The 17,560-nt window shown below is 44.3% G+C and overlaps 2 protein-coding genes across 3 annotated transcripts in view; both read right to left on the bottom strand.

Annotated features, from left to right (window-relative positions):
* The window catches only part of LOC126262818 (cytochrome P450 6k1-like), a 50,819-nt gene extending 41,015 nt beyond the window's left edge, over positions 1-9,804 (bottom strand). The window contains exons 1-2 of one of the 2 annotated variants that reach the window (XM_049959664.1): positions 9,664-9,804; positions 1,175-1,413 (exon numbers count right to left, since the gene is read on the bottom strand). In XM_049959664.1, the coding sequence (XP_049815621.1) occupies positions 1,175-1,413; positions 9,664-9,691 (267 nt within the window). In that variant the 5' untranslated portion in view covers positions 9,692-9,804. The remainder of the gene's footprint in view (positions 1-1,174; positions 1,414-9,663) is intronic. The other variant, XM_049959665.1, reaches the window with a different exon arrangement.
* LOC126262817 (cytochrome P450 6k1-like) overlaps positions 1-17,238 on the bottom strand; it is a 197,334-nt gene extending 180,096 nt beyond the window's left edge. The window contains exons 1-2 of the mRNA XM_049959663.1: positions 17,157-17,238; positions 9,812-9,890 (exon numbers count right to left, since the gene is read on the bottom strand). Coding sequence (XP_049815620.1) covers positions 9,812-9,883 — 72 coding nt within the window. The 5' untranslated portion in view covers positions 9,884-9,890; positions 17,157-17,238. The remainder of the gene's footprint in view (positions 1-9,811; positions 9,891-17,156) is intronic.
* Between the last annotated feature and the right edge of the window lie 322 nt (positions 17,239-17,560).

The raw sequence follows: 17,560 nt of genomic DNA, 5'->3' as shown, positions 1-17,560 counted from the left end.
TGTAAAGAGTTGCATGCAAAGGAAGTGACTCTCCATATTCTGTACTAAATTGTCTGCACACTAAATTGCCCTTCAGCCTAAACATACAGTATATAAATAATATTTTGGCAGGCTATCACGTCGTTATTATGACGAGTAGATGGCGTAGTGTTTTGAGCCGGTATCCTGGACTGCAGTTCAGTCCTCATCTCATATCCGTTTCGATTGACTGTTAAGACTTTTTGAGTCTCGTACATGCATAGAATGGGAAAATTACACACTATATGGCAACCTAACTGTGAGGGGACAGAGGGTGATTTTCTGTCGTAATCCTACATAGACTTCCAACGTGTGCTGAAACGTTACTGTATACTTTTATCCGTTGAATGGTGGCTGATCACCTCCATGTCATCTAATAGCATCACAGAAAATGGAGATCTAGGCTCAAACGCAGACATTGTGAAATATGGATATGTAAGGGGAAGACCCAAGGTAACTAAACGGTATTATTATTAAATAACGATGTCTTCATCCTTTCAGACCCATTGGCTTCCATTGTGTACATTAAATGTTTAATGTGTCATCGCTGAAAAAGAAGTACTTTCCCCCAGTGGAATCCTGAGGCACACATTTGGGAATATTCAGCCCTCTCATTATGGTCGAGCGCTGCCAGCTGTTGGGCATTACTATGAAAATATTAGCATGTCAAAGTAGCAATGTGCACCAGCTCGTCACCACTGGAATACGCAGATGTGGTTGGTTCGATGTATTCCACTGTTGTTGTTATTTTGCATGGTAACTACTAAATGATCATTTTATTTACTACAACAGAGAATCTTTCATGATTAGTTATTTTAGTCCATAAAATGAAGCCAAGTCTACAAAGTATGTTTTGAAAATGGGTACATATTTTTGTAAAAATTTTCCTTCTAAAACCATCAAAAAATCGCCTAAGAGCATTACCACGTAAAACAAAATTTTTCCTTCCTTCAGAAACAATTCAGGCCTGAAAGGGTTAAAGGAGCGATGATCGATTCTGAACCTATAGGCTCCAACAATGTTCAAACAAATTGTGCGCTTTGCCAGCATTCCCCACACAAGGAAAAATTCTCAAGCTTTCAAGAAACAGTTTTTGCATCAAGGATTCTTGATCTATAACAGAAAAGGGCTATCCACGGGTCGCACAACAGCTCACCTTAAACATGCCCTTCAGTTTGCCGGATGTGAACGTAGGGCTCAATTTGATTCTCAGCTGGCGCCACTTCTTTCCTGCCAAGAAAAATAGATGTTTGTTGAGAGGTTCTTCATCGTCGATGAACAGTCCCCTGTCGTGGAACGTCCCGAAATCCTTGATAAGGACGTGGCGAATGAGTTCAGGGTCACGGATAAGCAGCAGTGGTCGATGGAATCCGTAAAACCCGACGTACCTCTCTTCTGAAACGAAAACAGAGTACAGTTACGAATTAAATTAACGACAGATATCACCTCTGGGTAGTAACACGTAGATCCTACCACAATTATTGTCGTATTGACCCTCAGTCTTAAGTAGATCCACAGCTAAGACGACATGACGAGTGCGTGACATTTCTAAATGCAGACGTGCTCTGTGACGAGAGTCCCAGTAAACTTGGCAAGACTATGTTTGGCATGGGTTCGGCGACCCTGGTATCCCGTCAATGGTGAATTATCAGCTCTGCTTCATCTGTTAGGTGGGCAGGTAACGGGAATCTTGGCTTCATCTACATCTTCATCTACATGGATACTCTGCAAATCATATTTAAGTGTCTGGCAGATGGTTCATCGAACCACCTTCACAAGTCTCTGTTATTCCAATCTCGTACAGCGCGCGGAAAGAATGAACACCTATATCTTTCCGTACGAGCTCTGATTTCCCTTATTTTACCGTGGTGATCGTTCCTCCCTATGTAGGTCGGTGTCAAAAAACTATTTTCGCATTCGGAGGAGAAAGTTGGTGATTGGCATTTCGTGAGAAGGTTCGTCGCAACGAAAAAAAGCCTTTCTTTTATTGATGTCCAGCCCAAATTGTGTATCATTTCTTTGACACTCTCTCCCATATTTCATGTTAATACAAAACGTGCTGCCTTTCTTTGAACTTTTTCGATGTACTCCGTCAGTCCTATCTGGTAAGAACCCCACACCGAGCAGCAGTATTCTAAAAGAGGACGGACAAGCTCAGTGTAGGCAGTCTTCTTAGTAGGTCTGTTATATTTTCAGTGTCCTGCCAATAAAACGCAGTCTTTCTGTAGCCTTCCCCACAACATTTTCTATGTGTTCCTTCCAATTTAAGTTGTTCGTAATTGTAATACCTGGGTATTTAGTTGAATTTACGGCTTTTAGATTAGACTAATTTATCGTGTAACCGAAGTTTAACGAGTTCCTTTTAGCACTCATTACCTCACACTTTTCGTTATTGAGGGTCAACTGCCACTTTTCGCACCATTCAGATATCTTTTCTAAATCGATATAGCGTCAGCACTAGAAATCTTTACAAACGTAGAAAAAAATGTCAATGAGTGCTAAATGGCAGAGGAGCGTGCGACTGCTGAGGACAAACAGTTGTCATGGAATTCCCTTCGGCCAGTAACCTGATTTCTGTTGGCTCAAATGGTTCAAATGGCTCTGAGCACTACGGGACTCAACTGCTGTGGTCATCAGTCCCCTAGAACTTAGAACTACTTAAACCTAACTAACCTAAGGACATCACACACATCCATGCCCGAGGCAGGATTCGAACCTGCGACCGCAGCAGTCGCACGGTTCCGTACTGCGCGCCTAGAACCGCGAGACCACCGCGGCCGGCTGATTTCTGTTCTAAGAAGCTTACTGTGGTAGTTGGGTGCACAGTAAGTACTATAACTTCCTCTAGAAAGCCTGTTACAGGTTCGGGTGGCTTGTTGGACAGTGCAACAAATGTAATCTCAAGGCCTGTTTTCCGCCAGAAAAATTTTCGTATAATTCAGAAAACAATGATAATGGAAAGTCACCTGTCAAAATGTGTTATACGTTGTGAAACGAGTGCAAAAAAAACATCTATAAAAATTTCGTATCTGTATACATAAATAACATTCAGTACAGCACGAACTGCGAATTCCATGTGGCGATTGTCCTTATAAAAGCTAAATGCTTGGAAAATTGCTCTATCGTGATGAAGTTGTTCAGTACACTGAATTACAACAAAGCAGACCCGCTGTGCTAGAACATGATAGATCTTGATGCAGGTGGCGGAAGTAGGAATGGTAGTCGGCGAGTATCAGTGATGCAAAAAAAAAAAAAAGTATGAATAAAAGTACACAGTGAGCAGCATGAAATCTTGTACGTGTGTTAAAGTTACGTATAACGGCACTCTAAGGATTTATTACGGCAGATACCATCCACCTCTTAATACGGACCTACGTTTCCGTCTCGTTACGATATTTTAAATGCCAAATATTAGTACAGCAACTGTGGCGTCTAACGATCAAGCTACATGTGATTAATTTAGCAGGCTGCTCCGAAAACAGTGAAGTGTTGTTAATCTTCTGCACAATATCTTAACTACACAGGTAAAGTGAGTAGTTAGCCACCTACTCGAAGGAGACAAAGATCTAAGGTCCTGAAAAATACTGCAGCATATTACTTTCTTCGAGCTAGAAAGGTCATCAAAGCTCTGCAGCCGCTATCCATCGCAATTTCTTTCACAGATACGGTCACAAAATGCATGTAAGAAGTTTCTGTATCCACACAAGCACACTGGAAAATGGCGAAAGCAATGCCACATGCTCCTCTAAGTAAAACTGCGAATGGAAAATCAATTCGTGAAACGTCAGAGTACAGCGTTCTAGAGTCAGTAGGCATGACTGGCAAAGTCGAGAGACTCAGGGCGATGTGGAAGGAGAAATGTACTAAGTTTTCAGAATTAAGAACTGGATGGGTTCCGACAGGAATTGAAATTTACCCGAACACCTCTTTTTTCTCATCATTCTATGAAAGTGTGTTCGCCATGCTGCGATGTCCTCTCTCTCAACCAGAAATGTTCTATTTTTAATTTTTTTTTAATAGGAATCTAACATTTTCGTTTTTCTTCTTGACAGAATTGAGCTACGTTATTTATTGACACTTATTCATCTGAGCAAACTCTTCGATAACGTATATTTGCATGATGACTAACCATTTCAGAAGCTAAGAATATGCAGAGTTAGTAACGGAGTATGACTGTACAATGCCGTGTCACGTGCGTTGGTCGTGTACTGTGGAGTACTGTCAAACACCTTCTGTCCGGTCTGCACTAAACAAAGCTTGGTCTTGCCTTCTGCCGTCGACTACTGTAAGGCGAGGTTATTACTAACTTGACATGTAGCTAATCTAAAGTTAACCTGATAAAGAGACGAGATGAAGTGAGTAAACAAGCAGACACAGATAAAGCGGCAGCGAGACTGGTGCTGCGCTAAGCGCGGTAGGTACCCAAGGCTTGGGGGAGACTGGGAAGACGCCCTCCGGGCCTTCGCCACGGGGAAAAACCGTGCACTTACTTCTATGCTCGTGATCACAGGTCCCCGAGGAGGCGGCGTGTGATGTCGTCCATCTCCCTCAGCAGCAGGCGGCCCCCTGGGCCGTGCTGTTGCTGTTGGTGAATACGCGGGGACCGCGAGGTGAGCCGGCAGTCACGTGGCCAACAACAAGGGGTCTGTAGCGGGCGATTTTCTCCAGGAGAGTGGACGTTGCAATTCAGTGTGAGGTTGGGGCCAGGGGGGGGGGGGGGGGGTAAAAGACTCAAAGGTCGCAGGTTACTTCACAGTTGCTGCGCAAGTGTGCGTACTAATAAAGGGTGTGGAACAGGCAGCAGCATCACACGAAAAAGAGAAACGAAACGAGACGAGGAGGTTCGTCTAAACACCCCCTCTGTACACATACAATACATTAGGTACCGACGGTGGAAACTATAGACCTGCCAGCTACTTTTAAAAGTTATAACTTCAAAATGGCTTGAGGTGAGCGACAGGGTGACAGTCGAAAAAACTGGAATTTTTTTTATTGCGGTATCAGAAGGTATATAGATTGAAGAGTTATTCCCCAAAATATTATGCGTGAACTTTAAAAAGTTACGATTCTGTGAGCGTTTGAAGCCCAGAATTCACTGCAGGCCTCAGCGAAAGAGGTCCGGTTCCACGCGTACGCTTCCTATTTATACCGATTTGAGTAAACCTCATTGGTTGTAGCGTTGTTTGTGCGGTTTTACTCGAAATGTGAACGAAACTTTCAATAGTCTTATTTGGAGATGCGCTCCAAAAATAACATGAAGCCGAAGCGAAATTGTCAACGTCGCTTCAAATTTGGCCGTATGTCTATTCAGTGTAGATCATTCCGCATTAATGAACGTGGTAAATGACCTTCAAATCAAAACTGGCGACGGAATTCGCCGATTCTGTGAAGACAGAGATGCCAGCGGCGATGCACTCAGCGACGAAGAGGGCTTTGAGGACGTAAGTGAGGGCTTATTAGGTCAAAGTAGGAGAAAGCGGCCATTCACTAGCCAGGGCGATAGTTATTACTGACGAGAAATCGGTGCTATCCCTTAAGTTTCAAGCTTTCTCCCTTTTTTGTATGATAAATACTTGTCAAACTTTAAAGGCGGTTTTCTCAAGCGGCCATCCACTAGCTGGAGCGATCGTTATTACGGACCAGGAATTGATGATATCCCTTAAGTATCAAGATTTGTCCGTTTTTTTAAACGATAAATACTTGTCTAACTTTAAACGCGGTTTTCTAAAGACTACGCCCACGCTACAATTTTCATCTGATTTTAATAATTTTTCGACTCCCTCGAAGCAAATTTAATTTTATTCACTCTATCGTAGCCGTTTTTTTGTAAATTGATGTTTAGTATTTTATTCGGCCAAAAAAGAGGGGTCCAAAAATGTCCAATTTTTTTTAAATATGTACAATTCACCAAATTTTTTTCCGAATCCGTATGATGAACTAAAATTACATCTGTAAGGATCAGGGTGACAATTTCAGGTTGCAGTTAACCACAACCGGAGTTACAGCAACAACCGTCGATCTGCCTCCTTTCAGAGCTGCCTCTGGAAAATCACCATTACACAGTAAAGACATTAATATTTTTCGTTAAAAAAATACCCAATAAATTTTCAATTTATGCCGCATTCATTGCAGCAAACCACATTTGTCTACTACGTTCCAGTACGCAAAAAAGAATCCTGAATTTGAGCAATGTTTTCGTCCGTCACCCTGTCGTTCCCCTTTAAGGAATCTTAACAAATGAAGTGTCAAACAATGGCACTTGGAGATCACTATCTGACATTATGTTTACAGTAAAATGTGAGTTATGGTTCGGAATGTTCATTCTGATTATTAGAAAACTCATTTCAGCTCAAAATAAACTGCAAAAGATGTGTATAGCGTCATTATTACGTAACAGACTACAATGACTATCTCTATAGTTTAATTCTCTTTAATACTTGTTTCGTAAATAAAACCGCCTTTTCCTGCTGACAATTAATTTATTTTTCCAAGACACGTTTCGCATTTTTCTTATTATAAGGCATCATCAGTGAGATCTATAACGATACAGTTTTGTTATTTTTAGATTATCAAACAGTTCACGTCGCGATTTTTTATGTAAAAAGTAATTACTTACGATTTGTTGTGATCAACATTTCCTCTCATCTGGTCTGGAGATTGTCTACCACTTTATTACCGATATATAAGCATAATTTTAAGTTCCTACCTTTTTCACACTGTTTACTATGTTTCTTCCTCTTTTCTGTGGTGTCCTGTTGTTATTATGCCACTCGATATAATTATTTCTTCGAACACTGCGCTTTTAACAACGTAAATATTGCGGCATCATTACGTGTTTCCTCCTCTTTGGTGTGTTTACCTACTTGTTGCCAACCTAACGACGTATATGTTCAAGACCGTAATGTTTAGATCGTGTGTGTTTATGAGGGAGAGATAGTCATGTGAAGAGCTTACCTTTCACTTACTGTCCGTGATCTCCTTCGGTGCCGGCCGGAGTGGCCGAGCGGTTCTAGGCGCTACAGTCTGGAACCGCGTGACCGCTACGGTCGCAGGTTCGAATCCTGCCTCGGGCATGGATGTGTGTGATGTCCTTAGGTTAGTTAGGTTTAAGTAGTTCTAAGTTCTAGGGGACAACATTTTCGAATGCATCGTCTCCTGCGGTATACTCTCCTCCACAACTGATACACTGATACACCGCTCCCAGTGCCGTTTCCATTCCGCAACCAGTCTTGGTACGCCTCTTGCTGGATCGCGCGAAGCGCCGTCTGCGAATTTGTTTTTACCTGGTCTATCGTTGAAAATCTTCATCGTTTCCAGGGGTTTTTAATTTTGGAAATAAAAATAAGTCCACAGGGGCCATGTCTGGAGGGTACGGAGGAGGCGGCACAGTGATTTCGGTTTTTGTGCAAGAGTCACGCACCAACAGGGATGAATGTGCGGCTGTGTTATCGTGATGCAAGAGGCGTGAATTCTCTCTCCACATTTCAGGCCGTCTCCTTCTCACAGTTTCTCGCAGGTATCTTAACACGTCCCGACAGTACCATCGATTAACAGTTTGTCCCTGCGGCACGAATTCATGATGAACTAATCATTCAAAGTCAAAGAAAACTATCAGCATGGCTTTGACATTTTACCTGACCTGACGAGCTTTTTGTGGTCTCGAAGAAGCTTTTCCGACGCATTATGAAGACTGAACCTTGGTCTCAACATCATAACCGTAGACCAATGTCTCGTCACCAGTTATGATTGTCTTGAGGAACATGTTCTCATTTTCACGATTCGAAAGCTCTTCACACGTTGCGAGGCAAAGTCGTTCTGGTCTTGAGTCAGTCGTGGGACGAATCTAGCTGCAGTACGATGCATTCGAAAATGTTGTGTCAGGATTTCATGGCATGATCTAACTGAAATGTTCCATTCTTCTGCGGTCTCTCGGACAGTCAGTCTTCCACTGGAACGCACGATTTCGTGAAGTTCCTGACTTGAGCGTCGTCAGTAGACGTGAAGGGCGTCCTGAACGAGGGTCAAATGGCTCTGAGCACTATGGGACTCAACTGCTGAGGTCATAAGTCCCCTAGAACTTGGAACTACTTAAACCTAACTAACCTAAGGACATCACACACATCCATGCCCGAGGCAGGATTCGAAGCTGCGACCGTAGAGGTCGCGCGGTTCCAGACTGTAGCGCCAGAACCGCTCGGCCACCAGCGGCCGGCGAACGAGGCTCATTTTTAACTTCGACCCCCCTTATGAACCATCTCTAACACCGGGTACGGCATAAGGACTCATCACTGTAGGCTTCCTGCATCATTTGGCGAGTCTCTGTAAAGGTTTTCCGAGTTGCACGCAACATTCAATGCAGACGCGGAGCTCCTCTATCTCTGACATGTCGAAGTTCCCAAACTGTGCGACACAACGTTCTACTCAATACAGTACTCAACAATAACTAACAGACATACAACAATGAAACTTACGGTAGTTCCAGATTAAAGACAGGCGTGTGCAGGTGTGCCAACCGCATTTCTCTCCAATACACCACTGACGCGAAATTACAAATTTTCCTGAATTTTTTAATTGTTCGACGCTGACAACCGCATATTCCGCATTGCGCACATCCCAAACTCGTGCTACAGAAAGGGGAGCCAGCTTCATCAGGTTAAGACAGTCACCTCTCCTACACCATACCGCGAATCAGTGCGATGATAATTCCGTCCGCTGGATTGGACAACGGGCACCACAAACCGTCATTGTTCCATTTGAAAATGGTTACCAGCTTCTCGTGCCGCTCTCTGCTGTATAAACAAAATCGCATAACGGTCCAAAGTCAAAAAAGTTAGGGGGGGGGGGGTACACAGAAACACTAAACACTGCGCTTCAGGTATCCACCGGAAATAACGGAACTTACTATGAAGTGTTACACACGTCGGTGAGACCCCATCCAGCTCGCTGATGGCTCCACATCTTGCTAAGCCGCCTCTTTCTGCCTACTGTGTATGCGTTGGCTAAACCGTCGTAGTCGCCTTGGAAAGAGCAGAATGAAGAAGGCGTTGCCCATACACAGCAACTTGCTAACTCTTCCACAACCTTTTGCAGAGGCCAACAGCTTCATTAGGGACTGACTGCCGACTTCCGAAATCCGTCCGTGAGGGTTCAGTATTCACCACCTGCATGCCATAAGCATTTGCAGTCGACTTTGGCGAGTTCCAGGTAGCTCCACGAAATTATGTAACAATGAGCCCTTCCAGCCAGGCAGGGTCAGCAACAGAATTCACGCGTTTCTTCCTACACGCTAACTGCACTCGCTGCGAGGTGCTGCTACCTGCCAGGTCTTCCAGAAAGGTTTCCCCAACAGCTTCTGGTGATGACCAGACAACTGAACCATTCGCCCTTGAGCCAGCCACCTCGGTCTCCACAGCAGCACACTGAAGAGAGACCAGTCCGTCACTCTGAGGCTACCGACCGCCTCAGACACCAGTCTGTGGCGTCCACAGCAGCAGCAGAACGAACACGCAGTTGCGGACAGGAAGTGGAACGTTGGAAACGCACAGAGCACGTCTACATCATCACATATTATGTCCCTGATTCTTTTAACAAATAATGAATATAATTATAGTCTGTTTATCACTGACAAAAATTTTAATTTCTTACTTGGCTGCTGATTGTATATGTTCTGCATGGTCTGAGCAATACATTCGTGGCCGAAAAAGTTTCTCCAGAAGTTTCCAAATGGAACTGTAGGTTCTGCGTACGGCACCCCCTTGTTCTTCCAGTACCTGTAGCTACTGGAGAACCAGAGGTAGAGGGCGAGCACGGCCGCCGACAAGACGACGACCAACTCGGCGATCCACGAGTCCAGGAGCAGCGCCATCTGGAGCCTGGAGAAAAAGTACAAAGCGGGGAACGGCGTCAACGTCCATTGGACTTATAGCAAGCTACGTACGACGTGGAAACTTATAATGATGTGGGTGAGAATGGAGTGCACGAATGATGCTCTGCTGGAGATGGGTGAAGGTGCAGAAGGTAGCCAAATGTTGTGAAAGGCCTTTATTTTTAACCCTAAGGAGACGTATCGCAGTGGCCCAGAGGCGACGGACGTTGAACGTGACACATAGGCACGCCGCTCTGAGCAGTCCACTGTAAGCACTTCTCGAAGAGGCAGACCCGTAGCGAGGGGCTTTGGCCGTCACCACATTCCGGGCGGCCGGCTGTTTCCGAGTCAGCATTGCCTGACAGCGTTTGGAGTGAGGTGGCCGTGGCGGAGCAGGCGGGTGACCGGCCCAGAGGGAGCGGCAGTCACTTCGGGGCGACGAACCCAGGACCGACGGCTGTGGCGCTGCGTCCCATGGCGTCGGACCCCAGCGGCTCAGCGCCGCGAGGTCCTCGCTTTGTACCGTGACGCTACGGCAGGATCCTCGGAGGGGAGTCTCGTGGAGACGACGAAGGACTGAAGGCGGTCTGGTGGCTGGGAATGTCAGACAGCTGTCTCTGACACGCAGCCTGTTTGAGTCAGCAGAGTGGCGGGCGGAGTCATGAGACAAGCCCACACACGCGGCAGGTGTCAGTCCGTACCCCAATAGTGTCTTGCCGATAACCCAGTCCGCCGGCTAGGGGGTGTATATGTACGGTCAGTGCTTAACTTATAAAATTTTAGGTCTTTCAGTCCATACGTGTTGCGCTCGTTGATATACCAAGACAAAACAACGATGCCTCTTCGGAGTTCACCCAATGCTCCTTCTGTCGGGGAGCACAATTACATTTCTTTGCCATTTATGGGCAATTTTAGTTATGAACTGGCAAAACTTTTCCGGGGAGTGGGCTCTCGTATAGTATTTTCCGCGGCTACCAATCTCCAGTTTATGTACATACATAATGAATCACCTAAAAAGAACAACCTTTTGGCATCGGGGGTATATCTGCTGGAGTGTCGCGATTGTAATGCAGGATATGTTGGACAAACAGCCAGAACCTTCAAAATTAGATCGCAAGAACATCATCTTAATAGATGGGGACAGGTAAAACAGAGCTCTGCCTTTGCCTAACACCTTAAAGGCACAGTCCTCCGCAAGTACAAAATCTTAAGATTTTGTATTTTGCGCAAAAGAGTAAGAAGTTAAACGTTTTGGAAGAAACTGAAATAGTTAGGCATATGGAAGTCAAAGATTTGTCTCTCCTTAACGGCCAAATAATTAGCCCCAATCAGGCCTTTTTAGAAGTTATGAAATCAGTGTTATTAATGTAATCCTGGAGACCTCGTAGTCCTGCCTAAATATGAGCCCTGTTCCTCTCTGGTCTTATGTCGTATTCTTAGCAAAGCCATTAGGTTTTTTTTTTTTTTTTACTCAAATAGGATACTTGCGAGTTTGTCGCTTTAAATGATGACGTTGCACATTTCAATGTAGCTATAAAAAGGGGGGGGGGCAAGTTTACCCGTATAACGTCCGTCTTCCACGTTGGTGTGTATTTTTTAAGCCTAACAATTTTACTTGTATTTTATTCAAAAAAGTTTTCTTGCTAGATGTTCTAGCTCCGAATGACGCAGTATTGAGTGTTATAAGGGCCGCCTCTTTATTTGAAATTACGGTCCTGTGTTTTTAATGTTTTCGTTCTAGTGGTATATGATACGAAAAACCTGTTTATGTACTGCATCTGTGTCTTCTATTATACACCTTGTTTTCTCATTTTAAATTTACCGTCTTCATTTATATTTTACTTCGTCAAAGTTTTAGGGTAAGTTAAGCGCTATTGTTGCCCCTAGTAATTCCATCTTATCAATGTTTTATGTGCACTACGTTTATAAAGTTTTAGTGGATATGTATATCCAGTTTACGATCTCTCATTTTTAGTCACTGCTGCGTCGCAGCGCCACCTCCTGAGGTGATTCTGTATTAGAGGCTTCAGTACTGGCACACGACGCTGGGGCGCATTATGCTTACTACCTGAGCCCCCTTCTTACTCTGTTACTGGCTCCTGTGAACTGGAACGCGTTATGCAGACCTTGGTGCCTCTCGCGTCCATCTAGAAAAGGTAATGATTTTACTATTTTATATTTATAGTTTTTACCGAGTTTAACGAAGGCAATGTAGGCCTGACATATTCGACGATGCTCTTTGCTACACTGACTAAAGGATTCTTAAGAAATACCAAATTAAGATATTTGCTCTTTCAATAGGTGATCTCTTTATATTTTCAATAGGTGATCTGTTTATACATGCTTATAGGTTATCCAAGTCTGCGCAACGCGATCGCGATTGTTAAATAGATGTACTTATTCTCTGTCTTCTATTTAGATAACCTGAAGATGCCTAAATAAGGCGAAACGCGTCGTTGAAAAATAAAAAAAACTAAAATTGCAACCGAGACTGTTTGTAACCAATAAAATTTTAGGTGCAAGAACGCACCCCTTCCACCACCCAACACCCTACGTCCTTCCGTCCCTCCATCCACCCAACCGCCTCGCGCCTTTCCGTACCCGACGCCTCCCCGACCCCGCCAGCCTCTGCCACATGCAGGTCTTAAAAATCACAAGTGTCGAGTGTCGAAATTATTTTTACTAAGCAATGTTCTGAAAGTCAAGTTTTTAAAAAACTATCTCATTTAATGAAACCATCAAAACGACAAGATTTAATATAAACAAGATTTCGTCAAAGCAAATTATACAGATGCTCATGTTCAAACACTCGTTAAGTTATTTATTACATCTACATTTACATCTACATATCTATATCTGCACAGCCACTCCGCAACCCACAGCACGATGCGTGGCGGAGGGTACCCTGTATCACTACTAGTTATTTCCTATCCTGTTCCACTCGAAAATAGAGCGAGGGAAAAACGACCATCTATATGTTTCTGTATGACCCCTAATTTCTCGCATCTTATCTTAGTGATTATTACGCGCAATCTATGTTGGCGTCAGTAGAATCGTTCGGCAATCAGCTTCAAATGCCGCTTCTCTAAATTTCCTCAATAGTGTTTCTCAAAAAGAACTGCACCTTCCCTCCAGTGGTACCCATTTGAGTTCCTGGAGCAACACTTACGTGTTGTTCGAACCTACCGGTGACAAATCTAGCGAACCTTTTCGATGTTTTACTTCAACCCGACCAGTTGCGGCTCCAAAACACTCCAGCAATCCTCAAGGACAGGTCGCACCACTATCCTGTATACAGTCTCCTTTACAGATGGATCACAATTTTCCGCAGTTCTCCCAATTAACCGAAGTTGACCGTTCGCCCTCCCTAGCAAAGTTCTCACATGCTCGTTGCATTTCACATCGCTTTGCAACGTTGTGCCCAGATATTTAAAATATATGTCTGTTTCAAGCAGGATACTAGTACTACTGTATCTGGACATTACAGGTGTGACCTTCCTATTCATCCGCATCAATTTACATTTTTCCACATTTAGGGCCAGCTGCCATTCATCCCACCAACTGAAAATTTTGTCTAAATCGTCTTGTAACTTCCTACAGTCACTAAACTTCGACACCTTACCGTACACCACGGCATTGATACACTTGACACGAGACGTCGCCATGCTACTAGATCGCTGATGTTGCTGGCAATCATAAACAAAACGCTGTTGACAAGAAGGCTACCGATTTCGACCAAGCACAACTTTGGAACGAAGCTCAACTGATGTTGGGTACAGAAACCCACACACACACACACACACACACACACACACACACACACACACACACACACACAGACGGAGACTACCATGCCTCTTCTCATCACACCGACGTTCATCTTCCTTTGTCACGTTCGTGGCCGAGCGGTTCTAGGCGCTGCAGTCTGGAACCGCGAGACCGCTACGGTCGCAGGTTCGAATTCTGCCTCGGGCATGGATGTGTGTGATGTCCTTAGGTTAGTTAGGTTTAAGTAGTTCTAAGTTCTAGGGGACTGATGACCTCAGAAGTTGAGTCCCATAGTGCTCAGAACCATTTGAGCCTTTGTCACGTTCAGGTACAGCGGTAAATTATAGTTACACTGTGGTTTAATACAAGTGTTCTATTTTCAAATTACCAGAGCCAACTTGTTCCAGTGATTTCAAAAAACAATTCCTTGGGAGGTATGTTACGGCAAAAATTAACTCCTGTATGCGGCCGAAGGAGGCCTTTTAACGTGGAAGACCTGTCTCATACATTAGCCCTTTGGAAACTTCCCGAAGGCTCTTCATCTCCCACAGTGCTGGGTCGCTATTGAGCAAGATTTCGGTCTGACGAAACGCTACACTGCTTGGCTGCAACCCACGCCCAGAGTATGCCCGTACTGTCACCCCATCAACGGTCAAAAAGATTTAATCCTCGTTTCAGCTCCGCTTGTAGACAATTTTAGACAAGCTTTATACCTGGTGATAAGCTCACCATAAAGTTGAATCACCTGAATCTATGTATGTGTTAGTACGAGCCGGAAAATAAACAGCAGTCAATTGCTTGGCTGTTCTGAGATGAACCGATCCTGACAAAAGTGCTCCCTTATCAAGACTTCTATCAAAATGACTACCTCTGTTCCTTTGATTACACTAATCATGCCTTGAGCGTTCCCTTAGACAGTCAAACGACAGTTAGCGCAAAATGGTGTTTGCATACTATAATATAGACGATGCCTACCATAAATAAATACACATGCTCTAACGGGTATAAGTAAAGACATTTTTACATGTTGTACACTGATACATACGCACACAATATGTTGTTTATGTTTCTCTGCGTCAAACACTCGTCCCACAAGCACATTACAAAATTTACGATCTGACGCTTTCTGCACCGCGTAACTGCACCACCAAGTGGACTGCTCCTGCCAGTATAGATAAACCGTTTTGCGTCAACACGTCCACATTGTAACATCTGACGTGCTGCCCAGAGGAAAATAAGCATTAGTGCCTTATTGATGCCACACGTACTCGGATATACTAGCCAACCTAAAAACATACAACTTGTAATAGCTATAATTATTAGTCTGCAAATGATGTAAATACTGATGTAATGTTGTGTGCTACACAGTCCTCAGTCTCCAATACAAATGTCTGCACTTATACCTGTTACACCCCATATGTAATAACTACAGCGGAAATTTATATAAAAGTTTAAATGTGGTTAGTGCAAGACATTAAAGCTGTTAAAGTTCTGTACCGATTGATTCGAAATTATGACGCAACAGTGCATCGAATTCAGGCATATTTTATACATCTACTTTTAATATATAGCTATTGTGAATAGATACGTAATATTTGCTCTTCAAAATAATTAGAGAAAAACGTCTACAAACTTGCGATATGTTAAATCTATTTTGACGCAGGGGTTACTTGTGGTCTTACTTCATGCTGTGAGATCTTCGCTTTTAACTGTAGACAACAATTAAAATCATTCGCTATGTATTCGCTGTGTTGCGCACTACAGTGTTAGGTAACTCCTCAGAAGGAAGTGATTACCGGTGCACTAGTGTTTTCTAGTGAGTTACACAGATGGTAGATATCACTTGTGGACGTTGTATTTCACCGGGCGCATAGACTGCGGCATCTGAATTAAGTACATGTTGCAAGGGCGGTCTGTTTGAAGCAAAAAGGATGAACTTTCTGTCATGTTGCTATAGGTGCCAATGCCTCTCAGTCTGTCATCCATAGGTTGCGTTGAGTTGTTAGTGCTAACAGACAAGCACAGAAATAACCGCAGAAATAAATGTGGGACATACGAGGTACGTATGCGTTATGACAGTGCGGCGAAATTTGGCGTTAATGGGCTATGGGAGCAGACCACGGACGCTAGTACTTTTGCTTAAAGTACGACACCGCCTGCAGCGCCTCTCCTTGGTTCGTGACCAAATCAGTGGAACCCTACACGACTGGAAAACAGTGGCTTGGGGAGATGGGTCCCGATTTCAGTTGGTAAGGGCTGATTATAGGGATCGAGTGTGGTGCAGATCCCACGAAGCCATGGACACAAGTTATCAAGAAGGCACTGCGCAAGCTTGTGGTAGCTCCGTATCGGTGTGGGCGATGTTTACATGGAATAGACTGGGTCCTCTGGTCCAACTGTACCGATCATTGATTGGAAGTGGCTATGTTCGTCTACCGTTTACAGCCATTAATGAGCTTTGTGTTCCCAAACAACGATGGAATTTTTATGGAGGACTACGCCCGTGTCTCGAGGCCACAGTTGTTCGAGATTTGTTTGAAGAACATTCTGGACAATTCGAGCGAATGGAACCCATCGAACGTTTATGGGACGTAATGGAGAGGTCAGCTGGTGCACAAAATCCTGCACAGATAACACTTTCGCAGTTACTAGACGGCTGTACAAGCAGCATTTTTATAGCAGATTTACAACAACTTGTTGAGGCAATTCCACCCCGTTTTGAGCACAAAGTCCGTCAAAAGACGGTCTTACACGATACTGGGAGGTACCCCTCGACTTCTGGCTCCTCGGTGTATAATCCCTCTAGTGATCCATGGTTTTTTAAGTTGTTGTTTCATGTCCTTTCTGATTAATTTATAAGGAAAGCTTTTTCAAATAATGACATGAATTTAGCATGGAATGAATTAAATTTTATGTTAGCATTTGGTTCATTATACATTTTATCCTAGAACGTCTCTTGTAAACTATTCTTAAATGCATTTTTCCTGGCTTATCAGTTATTCGAACTGGTTTCCACTGACACGTATAAATACTCTGAGGCATTGTCTCATTTATCCTAAATATGTGAGCGTCATGATGGGAGAGAGCATTTGTCACTCGGTACACACTTACTTTCTTGCTCTGACCTTCACCAAAGCAGACATTACCAGTTAGGGTCCTACTGTCTTCACCCATAATCGCCTTCCGCCTCGACGTGGACGACTTTCAAAAACGATGGTTCAAATGGCTCTAAGCACTATGGGACTTAACAACTGAGGTCATCAGTCCCCTAGACTTAGAACTACTTAACCTAAGGACATCGCACACATCCATGGCAGGATTCGAACCTGCGACCGCAGCGGCAGCGCGATTCCGGACTGAAGAGCCTAGAACGGCTCCGCTACAGCGGCCGGCTCGACGAATTTACTTGTAACGAGAACATAGAATGAAAAGTGAGAGCACTGGTGTGAAATACTGACATGCTAGATGTAGCGCACAGGGTACCGGTAGCCAAACACACACCGACCTGTAACGGGCAAGCAGCGTCTGGTATCTGGGCCGGCGGTGGCGGCTGCACTGTCCGGGGTCTGAACTGCGCCGCAGTTGCCGGGAGGAGACTGTCCTGCCGTCACCCGGAAGCCGCGTTTAAATCTAGGAGGACGCGGCGTGCGTCGTGACGCGTCAGACGCCGCCTGCGATAACGGTGGCGGATCCACCTCAAGGCCAGACAGAGTCCGTGCGCCAGTCACCCATACGCGAAGACACTACGGGGCATGCATTCAATTATACTAGGCTCTGCACGCACCTGAAATATCGGTCTGAGGCTGATTTTCTTTCATTTACACATACCACACTTCGATGGCATTTGTAATAAATATAGCGAACAGGGCCAACTCTTCCCTGCTATAAGCTCAGTAACAAACTCGACTA

The sequence above is a fragment of the Schistocerca nitens genome, chromosome 6 (genome assembly GCF_023898315.1).
Source record: "Schistocerca nitens isolate TAMUIC-IGC-003100 chromosome 6, iqSchNite1.1, whole genome shotgun sequence".
Lineage (NCBI taxonomy): Eukaryota > Metazoa > Arthropoda > Insecta > Orthoptera > Acrididae > Schistocerca > Schistocerca nitens.
This window is presented reverse-complemented; position numbering and strand designations above follow the sequence as displayed.